At 46.8% G+C, this 18423-nt stretch overlaps 1 protein-coding gene across 1 annotated transcript; it reads left to right on the top strand.

Moving 5' to 3' along the window:
• The first annotated feature begins 4255 nt into the window (after positions 1–4255).
• Positions 4256–17418, top strand: LOC139394320 (microtubule cross-linking factor 3-like). The gene is made up of 10 exons (XM_071142361.1): positions 4256–5106; positions 6302–6526; positions 10289–10447; positions 10888–10956; positions 11041–11357; positions 12305–12455; positions 15031–15192; positions 15862–16062; positions 16153–16509; positions 17100–17418. Exons 1-10 carry the CDS (start codon positions 4303–4305, stop codon positions 17208–17210), a joined length of 2556 nt encoding a protein of 851 aa, XP_070998462.1. The 5' UTR covers positions 4256–4302; the 3' UTR covers positions 17211–17418.
• Positions 17419–18423: the final 1005 nt, after the last annotated feature.

The following is an 18423-nucleotide window of genomic DNA, read 5'->3' as shown; positions in this document are numbered from 1 at the left end:
CAGACTGGAGTTACAGGATCAGACTATATTTACGGGATCAGACTATATTTACAGGATACCTCAGGATCAGACTGGAGTTACAGGATCAGACTATATTTACAGGATCAGACTGGAGTTACAGGATCAGACTATATTTACGGGATCAGACTATATTTACAGGATACCTCAGGATCAGACTGGAGTTACAGGATCAGACTATATATACGGGATCAGACTATATTTACAGGATACCTCAGGATCAGAATGGAGTTACAGGATCAGACTATATTTACAGGATCAGACTGGAGTTACAGGATCTATTACAGGAGTTTCTATTGCATCCGGCTAAATCTCGTTTTTAGGCTTATACATTTTTGTATGTATTGCTTATAAGACATCAAAGTTGGAATAATAACTGGACAATGGCTAACATGTAATCAATTTTTCACTATTTGAGGATGCAGAATATAGAGGCTGAACAGGGTTGATTGGATAACAGGAAAAGACAGGAGACATGTTCAAGGGTTCATTTAATGTTGAGTTGATTTCATTTGAGGGGAGGATGGGCCCTGCAGGGATGTAGACATCTGTCATAGTTGACAGGGAGGGTATGGAAGTGGAGAGGTGGGGGAGGAGGTGGAGGAGGTTGGGGGGAGAGGAGAGGAAGAGGGGAAGATGGGTGGAGAGGAGGAGGGGGAGGTTGGGGGGAGAGGAGAGGAAGAGATGAAGATGGGAGGAGAGGAAAAGGGGGAGGAGGTTGGGGGGAGAGGAGAGGAAGAGGGGAGGATGGGCCCTGCAGGGATGTAGACATCTGTCATAGTAAGGTCCTCACAGTTGACAGGGAGGGTATGGGAGTGGAGAGGAGGGGGAGGAGGTTGGGGGGAGAGGAGAGGAAGAGTGGAAGATGGGTGGAGAGGAGGAGGGGGAGGTTGGGGGGAGAGGAGAGGAAGAGGGGAAGATGGGTGGAGAGGAGGAGGGGGAGGAGGTTGGGGGGAGAGGAGAGGAAGAGGGGAGGATGGGAGGAGAGGAGAGGGGGGAGGTTGGGGGGAGAGGAGAGGAAGAGGGGAGGATGGGAGGAGAGGAAGAGGGGGAGGAGGTTGGGGGGAGAGGAGAGGAAGAGGGGAGGATGGGAGGAGAGGAAAAGGGGGAGGAGGTTGGGGGGAGAGGAGAGGAAGAGGGGAGGATGGGAGGAGAGGAAGAGGGGGAGGAGGTTGGGGGGAGAGGAGAGGAAGAGGGGAAGATGGGTGGAGAGGAGGGGGGGGGTTGGGGGGAGAGGAGAGGAAGAGGGGAGGATGGGAGGAGAGGAAGAGGGGGAGGAGGTTGGGGGAGAGGAGAGGAAGGGGGGAAGATGGGTGGAGAGGTGGGAGAGGTGGGGGAGGAAAAGTTGGGGGAGGAGGTTGGGGTGGAGAGGAGAGGAAGAGGGGAAGATGGGTGGAGAGGTGGGAGAGGTGGGGAGGAAAAGTTGGGGGAGGAGGTTGGGGTGGAGAGGAGAGGAAGAGGGGAAGATGGGTGGAGAGGAGAGGAAGAGGGGAAGATGGGTGGAGAGGGGGGAGAGGTGGGGGAGGAGAGGAGAGGAGGAGGGGGAGGAGGTTGGGGGAGAGGAGAGGAAGATATAGAGACCTACTCTCTGGAGACTACACACCCTAGTTAGTGTGAGGAGGGTGAGAGATAACCCCAGTTAGTGTGAGGAGGGTGAGAGATAACCCCAGTGAGAGATAACCCCAGTTAGTGTGAGGGGGGTGAGAGATAACCCCAGTTAGTATGAGGAGGGTGAGAGATAACCCAGTGAGAGATAACCCCAGTTAGTGTGAGGAGGGTGAGAGATAACCCCAGTGAGAGAGAACCCCAGTTAGTGTGAGGAGGGTGAGAGATAACCCAGTGAGAGATAACCCGTTAGTGTGAGGAGGGTGAGAGATAACCCTAGTTAGTGTGAGGAGGGTGAGAGATAACCCCAGTTAGTGTGAGGAGGGTGAGAGATAACCCCAGTCTGTGTGAGGAGGGTGAGAGATAAACCCCAGTCAGTGTGAGGAGGGTGGGAGATAACCCCAGTCAGTGTGAGGAGGGTGATAGATAACCCCAGTCAGTGTGAGGAGGGTGGGAGATAACCCCAGTCAGTGTGAGGAGGGTGGGAGATAACCCCAGTCAGTGTGAGGAGGGTGGGAGATAACCCCAGTCAGTGTGAGGAGGGTGGGAGATAACCCCAGTCAGTGTGAGGAGGGTGAGAGATAATCCCAGTTAGTGTGAGGAGGGTGAGAGATAACCCCAGTTAGTGTGAGGAGGGTGAGAGATAACCCCAGTGAGAGATAACCCCAGTTAGTGTGAGGAGGGTGAGAGCGTTTGACAGTCTCTGTCCCGTAGCTCTGTTCAAAAAGTACCCCCCTCTTTCTCTTAACTCTGACGGTCTCCAGGCTCCTGTGAAACAGTTTCACAACACAGCTTGAGGCAGAGAGAGACAGAGAGAGAGAGAGAGAGAGAGAGAGAGAGAGAGAGAGAGAGAGAGAGAGAGAGAGAGAGAGAGAGAGAGAGAGAGAGAGAGAGAGAGAGAGAGAGAGAGAGAGAGAGAGAGAGAGAGAGAGAGAGAGAGAGAGAGAGAGAGAGAGAGAGAGAGAGAGTCTCAGTGACAAGTCGGGAATAAATGGAAAGTGACAATGTTGGCTGGATGTCTTTGGTACTCAGCTTGTTTTGAAACACAGAGGCAGAGTGATAGACTATGCCTCCTTCCAACTGCATGGCAAAAGAATTATGTTTAAATGTACACCAAACCAAAACCAATAGATTTCAAATTTTAACAAACCATACAACTGGTTGTAGACAGGAACCACATGTTCAAGGAGGGACACCCCCTTGTTTATCCACCATCAAAAGCCTCTGATATGACTGCCTCTCTCTCTATCTCTCTATCTCTCTCTCTCTCTGACAATCTTTAAATCAACAAGGTAGTTTTGGTGGCATTATCACCAATTATGGTGCCATAAATCTTTCATTCAGTGAATGCATTATTTGTGTATATCATCATGAGTCCTGCCAGGTGCCAACTAAGCACTTCCAACTTCATCTTCCGGTTAGTCTCTTTGTGCGCCCCTCCCCGAGGTGACGTAATGTACTGTACATTGAAACAGTTTCATTGGTGGTTGGGACCGTGCGCTCAGAGATTCAGAGGAGGGGAAGTCTCCTCCTCCCCATCACTGTCGCCGGGATACTGCTGGTAAGATGCCCTTTAAATTATATTCATTGTTTTCATTGGTTAACAATAACTCTACTTGTACGAATAACATCAATATATTTAGTGTTTAGAGAGGACAAAGGGTTTTAATTGTGTCAATCAATTTGAATCTTGATGATCGTTAGACCCAGTGTGTGTGGTTTCTGTCGGAAACTCACCTCTATTTAGACTACACACTAGGCTGACCATCGAATTCTACACGGTATTCAACTATTGAGTGTACAACAGCGCTCGATTCGTGTAGATTTACCCTTTTTTTCTGTCGCTCGCTCCTTTATATGCGGGTTTATCCATTCCATCCGGTTGAGTAATGTCTCATCGGACGTGTCGGACGGCAGGAGTGGAATGACTGCCACGAGCCGGACAGATATTCAAAACACTTTCCCTCGAGCCTCTCGACGATGTTTACTTCTAGAGGTCAGGGCTCCGAAGAATCCTGTCTTTAAAAGAGAGAGAGCGAGAGAGAGGGGGGGGGGGGGGGGGGGGGGGAAGGGGAGAGGGAGGGAGAGAGAGAGAGAGAGAGAGAGAGAGAGAGAGAGAGAGAGAGAGAGAGAGAGAGAGAGAGAGAGAGAGAGAGAGAGAGAGAGAGATAGAGAGAGAGAGATCTACAGTAGAATGGCTGGACACATGCTTCAGCCTAGTGCAATTTAATTGGCTGATGAGATTTCCAATTACTGTAGCCATTCCCTGCGTGCGTGCCGGCTAGTAGCCTAGTCTGATGGTGTTGGGAGATGCAAATGCTGGATTTAGATGGTTTGCCTCTACTGCAACCTTATTGTGGGTGGATTGGGCCAGTGTTGTTATGAAGGTGCGCTTTACATAGAATATTAAGTTCAAATATGCTCTATATTTAAACACCTCTCAAAATAGAGTGGCCTCTCGTTTAGCCTACTTGAGTCTACTTTCAAGAAACGCGTGAAAGCAAATCACCACCGGCTTCTCGGCTTCTTGTTCTTTGCATTCGTACTTAAAATAACGGTGTGTTCACTGGATTCTTTTTCAGACAGAAGAACACAGCGCAGGAAGGGACTGTCTGGGTGATGTGATGTGGATGTAGACTAGGCTATTGAACTGAACGTCCATCCTCTCTGTATGACACCATGAACCCTGCCTCGGGCGGCGCTGCCGACTCCCGCAGCCAGCTAGACAATAGCAACAGAAAGCAGCAGCAACAGCGCGCTTCCTCCCCGGCTGGCGGCAAAGACATTGGATGTAAAGAGACACCGAAAAGCAGCACTCCGTCAAAGATCATCACGTCAAAGCAGTGCGGAGGAGGGAGAGGCAACCGCGGCAGCTCCCCGGTCTCCACGGCAACCAGCAAAGACAGACTGTCTTCTTCTTCTAAAGGCGCGGCAAGCGCGGCAGGCGCGGCCCCTGTCCAGTCCGATGGTGCTGAAATCCATACGTTGACCAGGGCGGCGGCGGCGGTTGGGAGCGGCAGAGGAGCGGCAGAGGAGCGCAGTAGTCCGTCTGAAGACTCGCGTTGTACTGATATATCGTGTTTGAAGGCGGATACGACACGGGTTGTTTCTGATCAGCCTTGTTCATCCAAATCTCCTAAATTGAAGAACAATAACCCGAGAGGAGGGGGAGGAGAAGGCGAGGCTAGCAGCACAGCGACCGGCAACAAAAAGAGCTCCGGCAAGAGCAGTGTGGGCTGCGGCCCTGGCTTCTGGAGAGAGGGATGTTTGCAGTCGGAGCTGATCCAGTTTCACCTGAATAAAAGCTTAAAGAAAGGAGGAGGAAAGATGAAGTCGAAGACACCGTCTCCCCCGGAGCCGGTCACGGAAACGGCGAATCTCTCTCCTGAGGCCATCGTTAACGAGCCCGAACCGGTACCTGAGCCCGACCAGCTATTTCAGGAGGAGATAGAGAAACTGGAGGATGAAAACGATGAACTAAAGGTATGTATATATGTCTGCCACTGTCACATGTGTATGGGTTTAAATAACAGCATGTTTTAGCAGCCTATGTTTTATACTGTTGCCCAGGGGCGTCATGCACCCCCAAAATCTGAGGGGCAGAAAGTACATGAGGATGGCTGGGGGGGGGGGGGGGGGGGGGGGGGGGGGTTCCGGAGAGGGGCTATGCCCCAGTCCATAAATTGGAGAATTTTGCATTTTTCAAACATCTGAAACAGCTTTTTTCCGGCAATCTAGAGCCATAATCATTATGCTTAATTCTATGTCCAAAATGTGTCTTTGTTCTGCATATCTCAGCGTACCTCTTGAGACGTCTGTATCCTCCTGACTGGTGGTTCTTTTTTACTAAAGAAACTAAAAATACGAGTCTTATTCAGGACATTTAGTTATTGCTTGATTTTCTAAAGTCTACCAACCTTGCCAGCAGGATAGATAAGATAGTTAGACAAGCTAGCTACTCTAACTATATAGCCTGAAAATGGCTCCTTGGTAGCTAGTTATGAGGTTGGGAGATTGGGAACCTATCTGGGCTAACTAAATAAAATAAATAAATAAATAATAATAAATAAATAAAATAGATAAATAAATACTAGTATTATTAAATAAAATTGATAAATAAATAATAATAATAAATAAATAAAATAGATAAATAAATAATAATAATAATAAATAAAATAGATAAATAAATACTAGTATTATTAAATAAAATTGATAAATAAATAATAATAATAAATAAATAAAATAGATAAATAAATAATAATAATAATAAATAAAATAGATAAATAAATACTAGTATTATTAAATAAAATAGATAAATAAATAATAATAATAATAAATAAAATAGATAAATAAATACTAGTATTATTAAATAAAATAGATAAATAAATACTAGTATTATTAAATAAAATAGATAAATAAATAATAATAATAATAAATAAAATTTATTCATAAAACGTGCTAGTTGTATTACAGAGAAAAAATTAACAAAAAATGTGTACAAATTTGTATTAATACTTTAAAAAAATCAAATTTAAACAGCACATATCTGAGGGGCACGTGCCCCTGTGCCCCTATAGGGCATAACGTCTTTGCTGTTGCCTCTATAATGTTGAATTGATTCCTCTAATTGCTGTGTCCCTCTCCATCTTTCTCTCTCTCTCTCATTCGTTCCCATTAGACTGAGATAGAGGAGATGAGAGCGGAGATGGACGAGATGAGAGACACGTTCTACGAAGAGGACGCGTGCCAGCTGCAGGACATGCGTCGCGAGCTGGAGCGAGCCAATAAGAACTGCCGGATTCTCCAGTACCGTCTGAGGAAGGCGGAGAGGAAGAGGATGCGGTTCGCTCAGACCGGAGAGGTAGACGGAGAGCTACTGAGGGCCCTGGAGCAGGACTTGAAGGTAAAACGCTGTCTAGACTCTAGGATAACTAACTTCCTGTAGCTCAGGACCTGAAGCAAGGATATGGATATTATTGATACCATTTGAAAGGAAACACTTTGAAGTTTGTGGAAATGTGAAATGAATATAGGAAAATATAACACATTAGATCTGGTAAAAGATAATTAAAAGAAAAAAGCAACAGTTTTTTGGTATTTTTTTGTACCATCATCTCTGAAATATAAGAGAAAGGCCCATAATGTATTATTCCAGCACAGGCGCAATTTAGATTTTGCCCACTAGATGGCAGCAGTGTATGTGCAAAGTTTTACACTGATCCAATGAACCATTGCATTTCAGTGAGGGGCCAAGCCTCGAGACACCCACAACCTGTTTATTCATCAAAACCAAGCCCTTTCGCGCCAAAGCCAGCAAGTGCGCCAATAATTGAGATCGTGAAAATAGCAAAAATATCTCTAACACACCAATGAACGTACTGCCTGCGCTTAGATTTACCAATGTGTTAGGCTTGTTAAAATACCTGAAGTTGTCTAGACTCTATATGTCACAAGGTAATGTTGTCTAGACTCTATATGTCACAAGGTAATGTTGTCTAGTCTCTATATGTCACAAGGTAATGTTGTCTAGACTCTATATGTCATAGGGTGTGACCTGAAGGTAATGTTGTCTAGACTCTATTTGTCATAAGGTAATGTTGTCTAGACTCTATATGTCATAGGGTTTGACCTGAAGGTAATGTTGTCTAGACTCTATATGTCATAGGGTTTGACCTGAAGGTAATGTTGTCTAGACTCGATATGTCATAGGGTGTGTCCTGAAGGTAATGTTGTCTAGACTCTATATGTTATAGGTTGTGTCCTGAAGGTAATGTTGTCTAGACTCTATTTGTCATAAGGTAATGTTGTCTAGACTCTATATGTCATAAGGTAATGTTGTCTAGACTCTATATGTCATAGGGTGTGTTATGAAGGTAATGTTGTCTAGACTCTATATGTCATAGGGTGTGTCCTGAAGGTAATGTTGTCTAGACTCTATATGTCATAGGGTTTGACCTGAAGGTAATGTTGTCTAGACTCTATATGTCATAGGGTGTGTCCTGAAGGTAATGTTGTCTAGACTCTATATGTCATAGGGTTTGACCTGAAGGTAATGTTGTCTAGACTCTATATGTCATAGGGTGTGACCTGAAGGTAATGTTGTCTAGACTCTATATGTCATAGGGTTTGACCTGAAGGTAATGTTGTCTAGACTCTATATGTTATAGTTTGTGTCCTGAAGGTAATGTTGTCTAGACTCTATATGTCATAAGGTGTGACCTGAAGGTAATGTTGTCTAGACTCTATATGTCATAAGGTAATGTTGTCTAGACTCTATATCTCATAGGTTGTCTAGACTGTGTCTGCTGTAAACTGTGGACTTTATGAATGCAATTTGATTTGATCCAAATGCCATTCTATTCCCAAAAGGCTTGTGTCTATACAGTTACATATGCATTGCATTCAGAAAGTATTCAGACCCCTTGACCTTTTCCACATTCTGTTACGTTACAACCTTATTCTAAAATTGATTAAATAAAAACAAATCCTCATCAATCTACACACAATACCCCATAATGACATCACAATACCCCATAATGACATCACAATACCCCGTAATGACATCACAATACCCCATAATGACATCACAATACCCCATAATGACATCACAATATCCCATAATGACAAAGCGAAAACAGGTTTTAAGAAATCCTGTCAAATTTATAAAAAATAAAAACAGAAATACCTTATTTACAGAAGTATTCAGACCCTTTCCTGTAAGACTCGAAATTGAGCTCAGGTGCATCCTGTTTCCATTGATCATCCTTGAGATGTTTCTACAACTTGATTGGAGTCCACCTGTGGTAAATTCAATTGATTGGACATCATTTGGATAGGCACACACCTGTCTATATAAGGTCCCACAGTTGACAGTGCATGTCAGAGCAAAAACCAAGCTATGAGGTCGAAGGAATTGTCTATATAGCTCCGAGACAAGATTGGGTTGAGACACAGATCTTGGGGAAGGGTACCTAAACATTTCTGCACCATTGAAGGTCTCCAAGAACACAGTGGCCTCCATCATTCTTAAATGGAAGAAATTTAGAGCCACAAAGACTCTTCCTAGAGCTGGCCGCCCAGCCAAACTGAGCAATAGGGGGAGAAGGGCCTTGGTCAGGGAAGTGAACAAGAAACTGATGGTCAGTCTGACAGAGCTCCAGAGTTCCTCTGTGGAGATGGGAGGACCATCAAGAAGGACAATCATCTCTTCAGCACTCCACCAATCAGGCCTTTATGGTAGAGAGGCCAGACGGAAGCCACTCCTCAGTAAAAGGCACACGACAGCCCGCTTAGAGAAATTGCCAAAAGGTACCTAAAGGACTCTCAGACCATGAGAAAAAAGATTCTCTGGTCTGACGAAACTAAGATTGAACTCCTTGGCCTGAATGCCAAGTGTCACGTCTGGAGGAAACCTGGCACCATCCCTACGGAGAAGCATGGTGGTGGCAGCATCATGCTGTGGGGATGTTTTTCAGTGGCAGGAACTGGGAGACTAGTCAGGATCGAGGGAAAGAAGAACGGAGCAAAGTACAGAGAGATCCTTGATGAAAACCTGCTCCAGAGCACTCAGGACCTCAGACTGGGGTGAAGGTTCACCTTCCAACAGGACAACCCTAAGCATACAGCCAAGACAATGCAGGAGTGGCTTCGGGACAAGTCTCTGAATGTCCTTGAGTGGCCCAGCCAGAGCCCAGACTTGAACCCGATTGAATATCTCTGGAGAGACCTGAAAATAGCTGTGCAGCGACGCTCCCCATCCAACCCTATCGGCAGAGAAGAATGGGAGAAACTCCCCAAATACAGGTGTGCCAAGCTTGTAGCGTCATACCCAAGGTCTTCTTGGCACACCTGTATTTGGGGAGCAAGGCTGTAATCGTTGCCAAAGGTGCTTCAACAAAGAACTGAGTAAATGGTCTGAATACTTATGTAAATGTGATATTTCTGGGGGTTTTTAAACTTGTTTTTGCTTTGTCATTATGGGGTATTGTGATGTCATAATGGGGTATTGTGTGTAGATTGGTGAGGGTAAAAAAAATGTTTTAATCAGTTTTAGAACAAGGCTGTAACGTAACAAAATGTGGAAAAAGTCAAGTGGTCAGAATACTTTCAGAATGGACTGTACACTAATAGTATACTAATAGACCATGTATACTAATAGACCATGTATACTAATAGACCATGTATACTAATAGACCATGTATACTAATAGACCATGTATACTAATAGACCATGTATGACCGTGGGGGGGGGGGGGGGGGGGGTGGGTTAGGGTTAGGGTTAGGGGGAAGGGACCGAACAGGCCCAGCCCAACCAGCTGGAGAAGGGGGTGATGAGGACACCTGCTGTCAAGGAGGGTAAGGTTCTGTATAGACCATGTATACTAATAGACCATGGCCCATCTCCCTCCCTGTCTCTCTCCCTCTCCCTCTCCCTCCCTGTCTTTCTCCCTCTCCCCTTCCCTCTCCCTCCCTGTCTCTCTGCCCCTCCCTCCCTGTATCTCTGCCCCTCCCTCCCTGTCTCTCTCCCCCTCCCTCCCTGTGTCGCTTCCCCTCCCTCCCTGTCTCTCTCCCTCTCCCTCCCTGTCTCTCTGCCTCTACCTCCCTGTCTCTCTCCCTCTCCCTCCCTGTCTCTCTGCCCCTCCCTATCACCCCCCCCCCCCCCCTAGGTAGCGAAGGATGTGTCAGTGCGTCTGCATCATGAGTTGGAGAATGTGGAGGAGAAAAGGACGAAGACGGAGGAGGAGAACGAGAAACTAAGGCAAAAGCTGATAGAGGTGGAGGTGACCAAACAGGCCCTGCAAAACCAACTGGAGAAGGCCAAGGAGGTGATGAGGGGGAGGGAAGGGGTGAGGTGGACGTGGGGGGGGGGGGGGGGGGGGGGGGGTTAGGGTTAGGGTTAGGTGGAAGTGACCGAACAGGCCCTGCACAACCAGCTGGAGAAGGGGGTGATGAGGACACCTGCTGTCAAGGAGGGTAAGGTTCTGCAGTGTCATGTGACCGTCTGTGTTCAAACCCAGGTCTCCTGTGTGCCACAACACTGTGTTAGCCTGCCGAGCTAAAGCCGAAGACGTTATAGCTCAGGGAGTTAACACAGGGTCCTGGTTACTCATCACAAGCTTGTTAGTTAAGAGGTTCTGAGAGTTGTGTTTTAATGATCGACAGTAGGTCTGTAAAGCACATTGAACTGTCCACAACAGATTCCACCAGTCACGTACAACAGGTAACAGGTGGGCTGTTGGTGTGATGTCATCTTTATCCTCTGCAGCTGTCACTGAAGAGGAGAGGAGGCAGGGATGTTCAGAAGGAGAAAAGGATTCCACAGACTCCAATAGAGGTACGGCATCATCGTTATTCGTCAAACTATAATGATGAGAGACAAGACCAAAACATATCTTCTTCATTCTTCTTCTCTCCTCAGGAGGACAACGAAGATCTGAAATGCCAGCTAGCCTTCATCAAGGAGGAAGCCATTTTAATGAGGAAAAAAATGGCTAAAATTGACAAGGAGAAGGACCGGCTGGAACACGAGCTGCAGAAGTACCGCTCTTTCTACGGGGATGTGGACAGCCCTGGGCCCAAGGGAGAGGCTGGAGGACCAGCCACCACCCGGGAGTCAGAGCTGAAACTGAGACTGAGACTGGTGGAGGAGGAAGCCAACATCCTGGGGAGGAAGATCGTAGAGCTGGAGGTGGAGAATAGAGGACTGAAGGCTGAACTGGAGGACATGAGAGACAGGTAGGCCCAATGGACCCCTAAACCCTAAACCCTATAGACTTGATGCACTGAGAGGATTTGACAGGTGTCAGCAATATGGTAGTAGCTCCACCCTGCTCTCTGATAGCCTAGATAGAAGTTTCACCATCTTGCTTATACCAATCAAATCCTCTCAGATCTCCATGTCTTTGTAAATAAACAAGATACATTTGATTGATTGATGCATAGATTTATGTATTGATTGATCAATGTATTTATTGATGTATTGAGTGATTGATGAATTGATTGATTTATTGGTTGATTGATGTATTGATTAATGTATTGATTGATGTGTTGATTGATATGTTGATTGATTGATGTATTGATTGATGTATTGATTGATGTGTTGATTGATGTATTGATTGATGTATTGATTGAATAATTGATTGATATATTTATTGATTGATGTGTTGATTGATTGATGTATTGATTTATGTATTGATTGATGTGTTGATTGATTGATGTATTGATTGATGTGTTGATTGATTGATGTATTGATTGATGTGTTGATTGATTGATGTATTGATTGATGTATTGATTGATGTATTGATTGATGTGTTGATTGATGTGTTGATTGATTGATGTATTGATTGATGTGTTGATTGATGTGTTGATTGATTGATGTATTGATATATTTATTGATTGATGTGTTGATTGATGTATTGATTGATTGCTGTATTGATTTCTGTATTGATTGATGTATGTATTGATTTATGTATTGATTGATTGATGTATTGATTGATGTGTTGATTGATGTATTGATTGATGTGTTGATTGATGTATTGATTGATGTGTTGATTGATGTATTGATTGATGTATTGATTGATGTGTTGATTGATGTATTGATTGATTGATGTGTTGATTGACGTGTTTATTGATGCATTGATTGATGTATTGATTGATTTACGTGTTGATTGATGCATTGCCAGGGATGAGGTGGCAGGAGGCTCGGCTGAGCATGGCTGCAGCAGGGAGCAGGGAGAGGAACTCAGGGAGCTGAGACAGCAGCTACAGCTGGTGGAGGACGAGGCAGAGCTACTTAGGAGGAACCTACAGGACGCAGAGGAGGACAACAACAAGGTGGCTCCCAAATGGCACCCTATTCCCTATATAGTGCACTACTTACTACTGCAGGATGTAGAGGAGAACAACAGTGTTAGTCCCAAATTGCACCCTATTCCTTATATAGTGCACTACTCACTACTTCAGGATGTAGAGGAGAACAACAGTGTTAGTCCCAAATTGCACCCTATTCCCTATATAGTGCACTACTTTAGATCCGGGACCAAAGGGCTTTGGTTGAAACTAGTGTGCTATATAGGGAATTAGGGTGCCATTTGGAAAGCAGGTGTTTACATTCTACGTGTGAGTCATATAGTAGAGTATTTGTCGTTACTGATCACATTTAGCTCTCTCTCTCAACACCCCCTCGTAGCAACGTATCGTCAGGTCAAATGGCCACTCATAAGGTTTACCATGTATCTCCTGGGGGAAGGACACCTGGTCTCATAAGGTTTACCATGTATCTCCTGGGGGAAGGACACCTGGTCTCATAATGTTTACCATGTATCTCCTGGGGGAAGGACACCTGGTCTCATAATGTTTACCATGTATCTCCTGGGGGAAGGACACCTGGTCTCATAAGGTTTACCATGTACCTCCTGGGGGAAGGACACCTGGTCTCATAAGGTTTACCATGTACCTCCTGGGGGAAGGACACCTGGTCTCATAAGGTTTACCATGTACCTCCTATGGGAAGGACACCTGGTCTCATAAGGTTTACCATGTATCTCCTGGGGGAAGGACACCTGGTCTCATAAGGTTTACCATGTACCTCCTGGGGGAAGGACACCTGGTCTCATAAGGTTTACCATGTACCTCCTAGAGGAAGGACACCTGGTCTCATAAGGTTTACCATGTACCTCTTGGGGGAAGGACACCTGGTCTCATAAGGTTTACCATGTACCTCTTGGGGGAAGGACACCTGGTCTCGTAAGGTTTACCATGTACCTCTTGGGGGAAGGACACCTGGTCTCATAAGGTTTACCATGTACCTCTTGGGGGAAGGACACCTGGTCTCATAAGGTTTACCATGTACCTCTTGGGGGAAGGACACCTGGTCTCATAAGGTTTACCATGTACCTCTTGGGGGAAGGACACCTGGTCTCATAAGGTTTACCATGTACCTCCTGGGGGAAGGACACCTGGTCTCATAAGGTTTACCATGTATCTCCTAGAGGAAGGACACCTGGTCTCATAAGGTTTACCATGTATCTCCTAGGGGAAGGACACCTGGTCTCATAAGGTTTACCATGTACCTCCTAGAGGAAGGACACCTGGTCTCATAATGTTTATCATGTATCTCCTGGGGGAAGGACCCCTGGTCTCATAAGGTTTACCATGTACCTCCTAGGGGAAGGACACCTGGTCTCATAAGGTTTACCATGTATCTCCTAGGGGAAGGACACCTGGTCTCGTAATGTTTATCATGTATCTCCTGGGGGAAGGACACCTGGTCTCATAAGGTTTACCATGTACCTCCTAGAGGAAGGACACCTGGTCTCATAAGGTTTACCATGCATCTCCTAGGGGAAGGACACCTGGTCTCATAAGGTTTACCATGTACCTCTTGGGGGAAGGACACCTGGTCTCATAAGGTTTACCATGTACCTCTTGGGGGAAGGACACCTGGTCTCATAAGGTTTACCATGTACCTCTTGGGGGAAGGACACCTGGTCTCATAAGGTTTACCATGTACCTCTTGGGGGAAGGACACCTGGTCTCATAAGGTTTACCATGTATCTCCTGGGGGAAGGACACCTGGTCTCATAAGGTTTACCATGTATCTCCTAGAGGAAGGACACCTGGTCTCATAAGGTTTACCATGTATCTCCTAGGGGAAGGACACCTGGTCTCATAAGGTTTACCATGTACCTCCTAGAGGAAGGACACCTGGTCTCATAATGTTTATCATGTATCTCCTGGGGGAAGGACCCCTGGTCTCATAAGGTTTACCATGTACCTCCTAGGGGAAGGACACCTGGTCTCATAAGGTTTACCATGTATCTCCTAGGGGAAGGACACCTGGTCTCATAATGTTTATCATGTATCTCCTGGGGGAAGGACCCCTGGTCTCATAAGGTTTACCATGTACCTCCTAGGGGAAGGACACCTGGTCTCATAAGATTTACCATGTATCTCCTAGGGGAAGGACACCTGGTCTCATAATGTTTACCATGTATCTCCTAGAGGAAGGACACCTGGTCTCATAAGGTTTACCATGTACCTCCTATGGGAAGGACACCTGGTCTCATAAGGTTTACCATGTATATCCTAGAGGAAGGACACCTGGTCTCATAATGTTTACCATGTATCTCCTGGGGGAAGGACACCTGGTCTCATAAGGTTTACCATGTACCTCCTAGAGGAAGGACACCTGGTCTCATAAGGTTTACCATGTATCTCCTAGGGGAAGGACACCTGGTCTCATAAGGTTTACCATGTATCTCCTATGGGAAGGACACCTGGTCTCATAAGGTTTACCATGTATCTCCTAGGAGAAGGCCTGATTTAAGCTAAGGTAGTTTTACTCAGCGTAGTTGAGGGCAGAACTCCCCCCCCCCCCCCCCCCCCCACTACTAAATCTGTCTTTTAGGTGACGGGGGAGCTGAACAAGCTGAAGTACAAGGAGGGCTCCAGGCACGGCGCCGGGGGTGGAGGAGGTGGCGCCGGGGCGGCTGCAGACCGGGCCAAGGTGGAGGTCCTGCAGGAGGAGCTAAAGGCTGCCAGGCTGCAGATCAACGAGCTGAGTGGCAAGGTGAGGCAGCGTGATGGACTACACTACCCACGATGCTCTGTGGGGGTTTCTAGCGGTCACTTCCATTTTAATTTCTTCCATTCATGTCATTACCTGGAATTCCAATTTCCCTCCATGCTTCTCTGTGAGAACACATTGGAAGTGGAATTTCAGTTGACTTTCCTGAATTGATTGACATGAAATGAAGCTGACAGTTGATGCTAACATAATGCTATCCATCTCTGACGCTAACATAATGCTATCCATCTCTGATGCTAACATAATGCTAATAATCTCTGACACTAACATAATGGTTTCCATCTCTGAAGCTAACATAATGCTATCCTGTCTCTGACGCTTACATAATGCTATCCATCTCTGACGCTAACATAATGCTATCCATCTCTGACGCTAACATAAAGCTATCCATCTCTGACGCTAACATAATGCTATCCATCTCTGACGCTAACATAATGCTATCCATCTCTGAAGCTAACATAAAGCTATCCATCTCTGAAGCTAACATAATGCTATCCATCTCTGACGCTAACATAATGCTAATCATCTCTGATGCTAACATAATGCTAATCATCTCTGATGCTAACATAATGCTAATCCTCTCTGTTGCTAACATAATGCTAATCATCTCTGACGCTAACATAATGCTATTCTGTCTCCTTACCTCTACAGGTGATGCAGATGCAGTACGAGAACCGGGTCCTGCTGTCCAACATGCAGCGCTACGACCTGGCGTCACACCTGGGCATCAGGGCCAGCCCCCGGGAAAGTGACGCAGAGAGTGACGGAGGAGATGACGCCTCCACCTCATCGCGCTTCCCACCCCACCGTAAACGAGAAGGTCCCATCGGAGGGGAGAGCGACTCGGACGAGGTGATACAGCGTCGTGTACCGCCACAGTGACCCATAATGCTTTGTGTATTAAATACACGCTAAGGTTATCCCGTCTCCCTACCAATCCAGGTGCGTAACATCCGGTGCCTGACCCCAACCCGCACCCTCTACTCCCCCGAGGGCCGTTTCCTCCCCCGCAGCCTGAAGGACCGGCAGCAGATGGTAGACATCCGTATAGAAGCAGAGCGGCTGGGCCGGACCGTCGACAGGCTGATAGCAGACACCGGCACCATCATGGCCGAGGCCCGGGTCTATATGGTCTCCAACGGGGAGCTTTACGAGGAGGAAGGGAGCACCGTCCGGGAGCACGAGTTGTTGTACAGGATCACCGCTCAGATGAAGGCCTTCAGGAAGGAGCTGCAGGGTTTTATAGACAGACTGGATGTTCCCAAGCCAGAGGACAAAGAGGAGGAGGAACCACTGTCTGTAAGTTGAACAGAGTTAGAAGCACACCAGGGTTTCCGTTGGCCGGTAATAGTTCCATTGTTTAGTATGCATTGTGGACATGTCAGTATCTACTGTAGGACAGGCCTCTATTTGGTCTGAATGTCAGTATTACATCTACTGTAGGACAGGCCTCTATTTGGTCTGAATGTCAGTATTACATCTACTGTAGGACAGGCCTCTATTTGGTGTGAATGTCAGTATTACATCTACTGTGGGACAGGCCTCTATTTGGTCGGAATGTCAGTATTACATCTACTGTAAGACAGGCCTCTATTTGGTCTGAATGTCAGTATTACATATACTGTAGGACAGGCCTCTATTTGGTCTGAATGTCAGTATTACATCTACTGTGGGACAGGCCTCTATTTGGTGTGAATGTCAGTATCTACTGTAGGACAGGCCTCTATTTGGTCTGAATGTCAGTATTACATCTACTGTAGGACAGGCCTCTATTTGGTGTGAATGTCAGTATTGTTTAACCTGCTTTTAATCTGTTCTCTCTTCCTGTCTTTCTACCATTCTGTTTTCCTGACTCGTCCTCCTTTGCCGTCCTTATTAATCCCACCTAGATGTTTCAACCCATCATTCTGCTCATCCTCATCCTCGTCCTGTTCTCTTCACTCTCCTACACCACCATCTTCAAACTCGTCTTCCTCTTCACTCTCTTCTTCGTCCTGTAACGTCCGTCTCACTTTGACATAGACACATATATTTGTTTAGTCATATTTTTATTTATTTATTTTATTTTTATTTTGGAATATTCCCATCTAAGGTCACAAGTGATACGGGACACTATTCCACGTTTCAGCAGTTACTATTTACAAGCTTTCAACACACACTGGAGGAGACCACACACCTCTGGGGCTGAGACACTGGAGAAGACCACACACCTCTGGGACTGAGACACTGTAGAAGACCACACACCTCTGGGGCTGAGACACTGGAGAAGACAACACACCTCTGGGGCTGAGACACTGGAGAAGACCACACACCTCTGGGGCTGAGACACTGGAGGAGACCACACACCTCTGGGGCTGAGACACTGGAGGAGACCACACACCTCTGGGGCTGAGACACTGGAGGAGACCACACACCTCTGGGGCTGAGACACTGGAGGAGACCACACACCTCTGGGGCTGAGACACTGGAGGAGACCACACACCTCTGGGGCTGAGACACTGGAGAAGACCACACACATCTGGGGCTGAGACACTGGAGGAGACCACACACTTCTGGGGCTGAGACACTGGAGAAGACAACACACCTCTGGGGCTGAGAGCCTGAAGAAGACAACACACCTCTGGGGCTGAGACACTGGAGAAGACAACACACCTCTGGGACTGACACACTGTAGAAGACAACACACCTCTGGGGCTGAGAGTCTGGAGGAGACCACACACCTCTGGGGCTGAGACACTGGAGAAGACCACACACCTCTGGGGCTGAGACACTGGAGGAGACCACACACCTCTGGGGCTGAGACACTGTAGAAGACAACACACCTCTGGGGCTGAGACACTGTAGAAGACCACACACCTCTGGGGCTGAGACACTGGAGGAGACCACACACCTCTGGGGCTGAGACACTGGAGGAGACCACACACCTCTGGGGCTGAGACACTGGAGGAGACCACACACCTCTGGGGCTGAGACACTGGAGGAGACCACACACCTCTGGGGCTGAGACACTGGAGAAGACCACACACCTCTGGGGCTGAGACACTGGAGGAGACCACACACCTCTGGGGCTGAGACACTGGAGGAGACCACACACCTCTGGGGCTGAGACACTGGAGGAGACCACACACCTCTGGGGCTGAGACACTGGAGGAGACCACACACCTCTGGGGCTGAGACACTGGAGGAGACCACACACCTCTGGGGCTGAGACAC

The sequence above is a fragment of the Oncorhynchus clarkii genome, unplaced genomic scaffold (genome assembly GCF_045791955.1).
Source record: "Oncorhynchus clarkii lewisi isolate Uvic-CL-2024 unplaced genomic scaffold, UVic_Ocla_1.0 unplaced_contig_8524_pilon_pilon, whole genome shotgun sequence".
Lineage (NCBI taxonomy): Eukaryota > Metazoa > Chordata > Actinopteri > Salmoniformes > Salmonidae > Oncorhynchus > Oncorhynchus clarkii.
Note: the sequence above shows the minus strand (reverse complement) of the source record. Positions and strands in the feature narration are given on the sequence as shown.

What these genes read in the sequence shown, in the direction of transcription:
- LOC139394320 (XM_071142361.1), top strand. Translation starts at nt 4,303, where the DNA reads ATGAACCCTGCCTCGGGCGGCGCTGCCGACTCCCGCAGCCAGCTAGAC. An exon ending in AACTGGAGAAGGCCAAGGAG is followed by an intron (nt 10,448 to 10,887) that starts GTGATGAGGGGG and finishes TATCCTCTGCAG; the next exon opens with CTGTCACTGAAGAGGAGAGG. An exon ending in CTGGAGGACATGAGAGACAG is followed by an intron (nt 11,358 to 12,304) that starts GTAGGCCCAATG and finishes ATGCATTGCCAG; the next exon opens with GGATGAGGTGGCAGGAGGCT.